Here is a 5,585-nt window from a genome sequence, read left to right as displayed (position 1 = left end):
CTTTTTCTTCCTCTGTAGTATTTTTGCTAAAATATATTGCTGATTTTTCAAAATTAGCTTTCTGGCCTGAGAAAAATTCATAAGTTCTTAGAATTTCAGAAATTTTTACCGCACTTTGAGTATTAGCTGAACAAAATAAAAAGGAGTCATTAGCAAAGAAAAGATGATTTACCGTAGGACCTCCCCTTCTTAGGCTTATTCCACGTAACTCTCCTTGCTCCTCAGCTTGGTTCAAAAGCCTGGAAAGTCCTTCAGCACATAATATAAACAAATATGGGGATAAAGGGTCACCTTGTCTTAGTCCTCTACTAGGTCGTACATCCCCAACAATTTCACCATTTATATTAAACTTGTAAGTAGGTGTCGTGATACATTGCATAATCCAGCTAACGAATGTGTCATGGAAACCCATTTTCAAAAGTAAAGATTGGACATAGATCCATTCCACTCTATCGTAAGCTTTTGCCATGTCTAATTTTAAGGCCATAAATTTATCGTTCCCTCTCCTCTTATTTTTCAACACATGTATACACTCATAAGCCAAGACAACATTATCAACAATATGTCTACTCCCTACAAAGGCATATTGATTATGAGAGATTATACTAGGCAAATACTTTTTTAATCTTGCTCCGATAATCTTAGTTATAATTTTATATATGGTAGAGCACATGCTAATAGGTCTAAATTGACTAATAACACTAGGATTCTTTACTTTTGGGATTAAAGTAATAAGAGTTTGATTCCAAGAGGGTAAGATATCCTGAATGGAAGAAACTTTTAACAGCAGCTATAATGTCAGCTATAATGTCTGTAGATAAAACATTCCAATAATTCTGAAAGAAAAAAGGGGTCATTCCATCTATCCCTGGTGCCTTTAAAAGATGCATCTCAAAAACCGCATGTTTCACTTCCTCATTTGTCACTTCTCTAATAAGACTTTGGTTGATGGGATCTTCAACTAATCTCGGGATTAAGTTCAAAATGGGATCAAGATTTGTTGGTCTAGAGGTAGTAAATAAATTTTTATAATAATTTTCCACTTCTCTAATAATATCACCTTGTTCTGATACCCAATTTCCATTAGCTAGGCAAAAACCTTTGATGCTATTGCATTTTCGTCGCTGAATAGTTTTCATGTGAAAAAAGGAGGTATTTTTTATCCCCCTCTTGCAACCATAAAGCTCTAGATTTCTGTTTCCAGTATGCTTCTTCTTCTTTGTAAGCTTTACCTAATTCTTTTCTCAAAAGTTGAAGTTAAGGGAGGTCAAAGTGATCAAGATCTTTCTTAAGCTTATCAATTTGATTTTTGATCCCAATTATTCTTTGTTTTGAGTTCCCTTTACCCCTTCTCAGCCAAGACATTAATGAGGCGTGACATTTTTTTAGTTTTAAGCTTACTTTGGATTGTTCAAAGCCATCTACTTGTTCTTGCCAAGACGTTGTCACTAAATTATTCACTGCATCCTTTTCACTCCATCTTTTATCAAAATAGAAGCGTCGCTTTTTTCTTATAGGCTTAGGATCGATATTTAGTAAAAGAGCAGAGTGATCTGAAGCCCCACTATTCAAATGAATTATTTGGGCCAAAGGGAATTCTAAACGCCATCCGGGAGATACAATGGCTCGATCTAATCTCTCTTGGATAATTCCATCATTCTCCCTGAAACACCACCAAGTCCAAGGCTTCCCTTTAAATCCTAAATCAACTGCCCCTAAGTTCCACAAGAAATTCTTAAAGTCTTTAAAAGAAGCTACTTCTCTACTTCTACCTCCTACCTTTTCCGAGTTGTCCATAATATCATTAAAATCTCCAACAATGATCCAGAGGACCCCAATTAGCCGATTTTAACGTTAGTTCTGTTAGTTGTGCTCTACGAATAGCTCTATCAGTGCTCAAATACACAAAGATGCACCAATATTTAGAATCAGTTGAGAGGTCATGCACCAAAGTTTCAACATAAAAATGTGAAGTGTGAGATTGACAAACCTGAACTTTATCATTCCAAAATAAGCACAAGCCTCCAGATAAACCAACAGGGTCCACAATTGTAGCATAAGGCATACTAAGTTGCCTTTGAACTCGCTTAACAATAATATCCTTATTTTTGGTTTCACTAAGAAAAATTATATCTGGGGAGTGGAGATGCATAGTCTCCTTCAAAAAAGGAATTGTCAAGGACCCCCCAGGCCTCAACAATTCCATACCATAGCTCTCATTGTGGAGAGAGAAGCCATTTGGGGATGGCCTCCCGCTCCACCACAATTTTATTTCTTTTTTGTTTGTATACCATAAAGTAACTCATTATCACCTTTTCGTTTCTCCCTTATCTATTGCATACATTCTGCTAAAACAGCACCCTCATCAAGAGTTGCATTAGAAGTATCATTCTTCAAACTAAGAGAACATCCAACTTGTCTTGCCATTTGTTTCCAATTTCTCGTTTTCCTCCCCTCATTGTTATTATCTTTCATTTGTTTAGATAGATTATTTTGTTCTGTTATAGGTTCACATGATAATACTTGAGACGAGTCTTTACTACTATATAAATAAGATTAGTAGTACATACCTGGTTCGGGTCTTCTGGTTCAGTAGTTGTTTTGGTGTGGATTCCCATCTTTTCAGGAGCTGTGAGAACTTGATGTATGTTGTCTTGCACTTCCTTCGAGTTAATCTGCGTAATATCATCATTTCCCCTTATTGTGCCGTCAAACATATTCTCGTTAGCTGAAGTTTGTGAACTCATGTCATTCTTCTTCGAAGCCATATTCAAAACCTGTTTTGAGATTGTTGTAATCCCAACATAATTATCTTCTCCAGCATTATCTCTTCCACCACCAAATTCTTTTTCATGTGATCCATAATTTGTTACCTCCATAGGCTGCATGGTTTAAGTCCTCCCTGTTTAGTTCATTGTTGTCCTTCCTGCTCAAACCCATAATTTCCTTCCCTTTTGGTTCATTTTGACCCTGTGTATGAACTACTTCAGCACCTTTGTCCAAGTGTTGCAAACTGTTTACAATTCTTTCGACTCTTCTCCATTAGTACTGTTTGTCCCTTGTCGCCTACGCTTTTCCGAGAGAGGAGCATGGTTCTCTGCTTTTAGCCAAATCCCGAACTGATCAGTTTTAACAGTGCCATCCTGTACATCCTTGGCTCTGTGGGCACATGTTTTCTCATTATGTCCTAGCAGACCACAATAATAGGCAGATTTTCATATCTTATTTCAACCCACGTAGTTTCCGATCCTAACTTGATCAACTTACCCCTAGGTAGTGGCTTAGTTATATTCATCCTGGCTTTCAGCCTTATATATTGTCCCTCTTTGCTTCCATTTTCAGGGATTACAATATCCACGATACCTCCTAACGCATTTCCAATTTTGCTCCCAACGTCCATTGACATCCAGTGTAAAGGGATGTTCCAAACTTGAACCCATAACTCACATACATTAAAAGTTGAAGAGTACTCTTCAATCCTGGTTCCCAGGTATGTATATTAAGGAGGCATTTATCATACAACCATGGTGTGCCAAATAATACTTCATTCATACTTTCTTCATCTTTGAATTTGAACTGGAAGCCAACAGCTAATTAAAATGCAGAATTTAAATCCAAAAAATCACAGCTATAACCCAATAAATAGCAGCTAAAATGCATAATAGTATAGGCAAAAAGTACACCATCATATAAGGATGGAATGCTTTTCATTTAAACATCAGTTTAAAGCCTTACATAGCAGATTTCTTCTGTATTTCAAAACCAAACTAACTTTAGAACTGTACTAAAAAATACTATACATTTGGTAGAAGAACAAGCAGACTAGCTACCCTTTGCTCTTCATACATGATTCGACGGCTTAGATTCAACAATGAATTGTGGTCCAATCTTAACTCGGAAATGACGAATCCCCACTCATCGGTTCAAAAAATGAGGGCATTTTTGAACCATTTCCAATATGTCTATGGATTTGACTCTGCTACTAAATTCTCATACATATCACTTCCAACTCATCAGTCTATCATTATAAAAAAAAACGGATCAATAATGGCAGATGTTAAAATATTTTTTTGGGAAACTGCTGTAATTGTAATATCACCGCCGCAATCACTAAAACGACTGTTTTAAACCGCCACAATATAAGTTCAAAAGCTTAATTATTTGCTCTCCAATAGTATTGACACAAACATACCAGAAAGATTACTGAAACAAACCATTCATCATTTGATTGATTGCAAAATTACGTAAGGAGTAATGTTTTGCATTCATATTTTAAGGAGTAATGTTTACATCCATTTTGAAGAAATTAACCATATCACATTATAGAAATAATATTCGATGAGGACTCGCGTGATCTACGTCGGCAAGATTCATCTGGTGAATTTTTTGGCTCTTAAGTGAGAATGTACCCTTTCGAAGATGCTACGAGGATGAGTGGCACAAACTCTCTTCACAGTAAGTGTCATAAGTGTACTGAATCTTGCAAGAGCTTCTCCATGGTGAATAACTCCGTTGAGATTTGAGGTAAACTCAAATGAGACAATAGAGTGGGGGGGGCAAGCTCGACCTTCACTACTCTGATCACCAAATCCATGTATGCATGAGACTAATCAGGAGGCGTAAAGACAACGTCAACAACAACAAATACTACTACTACTCAAGTGACATGACATAATATTTGCCAGACTAGGAGTAATCTAAAACTACCTGATTCGGACTAGGGTGCCAGGCACACTGCACAACACTGTGGGCAGTGGCGGATCCAGGATTTAGAGTCTGTGGGTGCCAAATAGACTTATCGATTAAATTAATTTTATATTTGATTGAATTATTCGTCTTTTCGATATATATCATAAATCAATCAATAAAATATAAATAATAAGATATTTCACTTTTATTGAGTATTTAATCAAATAAAAGAAAAGTCAAAGGAGTAATAATGTAATTAATTTAATTTAAGTCAATAACAATTATAAAAAATAAATAAAATTGTGCCAGCTGTTTTTCCTTAAAAAAAACGTGCTTGAAGCCTTTTTTTTTTCTTAAAAAACGTATGCAGCAAATTTCTCAAAAAAATAGGTACAAATGGGATTCGAATCCCGCAACATCAGCCTTCTAAAGTTGTCCTCCTACCGTGGCACCACAAGCCAGTTTTGTTCTGTGGGTGACACGCTTTATATTTATATAAATATTATATATATATACCTATGTATATATAGAGTTTCCGTCGAAGTTCGGGGGTGGCGTGGCACCTCCACAGCCCTTCATAGATCCGCCACTGACTGTGGGTGTGTTTGGTATGAAGAAATGTTTTTCAATTTTCTCATGTTTGGTTGGTTTAAATGTTTTTCAAATCAAGTCATTTTCCTCAAATTTAAGGAAAATGATGAGGAAAATAACTTTCCTTCAAAACTTAAGAAAAACATTTTCCAAAACTCTCTTCCAACTTCAAATTACAATTATATTTTTGTTGAAAAAATAAAATAAAATTTTAAAGCCTGTTTTTAAATTCAATTTTTTTACCCCATCCTCACCACTACCCTCACCCCCTCCCAAAAAATTATTAAAAATTGTTTTTAAAAGAT

The 5,585-nt window shown here is 35.7% G+C and overlaps 1 protein-coding gene across 1 annotated transcript; it reads right to left on the bottom strand.

The window, feature by feature from the left end:
- Window positions 1–3,017: 3,017 nt before the first annotated feature.
- Window positions 3,018–3,470, bottom strand: LOC107061643 (uncharacterized). Its single transcript, XM_015311267.1, has 2 exons — window positions 3,268–3,470; window positions 3,018–3,187 (listed from the first exon to the last, which is right to left on the bottom strand). Exons 1-2 carry the CDS (start codon window positions 3,404–3,406, stop codon window positions 3,018–3,020), a joined length of 309 nt encoding a protein of 102 aa, XP_015166753.1. The 5' UTR covers window positions 3,407–3,470.
- Between the last annotated feature and the right edge of the window lie 2,115 nt (window positions 3,471–5,585).

The sequence above is a fragment of the Solanum tuberosum genome, unplaced genomic scaffold (assembly GCF_000226075.1).
Source record: "Solanum tuberosum cultivar DM 1-3 516 R44 unplaced genomic scaffold, SolTub_3.0 scf00154, whole genome shotgun sequence".
NCBI lineage: Eukaryota > Viridiplantae > Streptophyta > Magnoliopsida > Solanales > Solanaceae > Solanum > Solanum tuberosum.
Note: the sequence above shows the minus strand (reverse complement) of the source record. Positions and strands in the feature narration are given on the sequence as shown.

Coding starts and splice junctions, on each gene's coding strand:
- LOC107061643 (XM_015311267.1), bottom strand. CDS start 3,406: ATGTCAATGGACGTTGGGAGCAAAATTGGAAATGCGTTAGGAGGTATC. Junction 3,188..3,267: donor AACTAAGCCACTACCTAGGG/GTAAGTTGATCA, acceptor GTGGTCTGCTAG/GACATAATGAGAAAACATGT.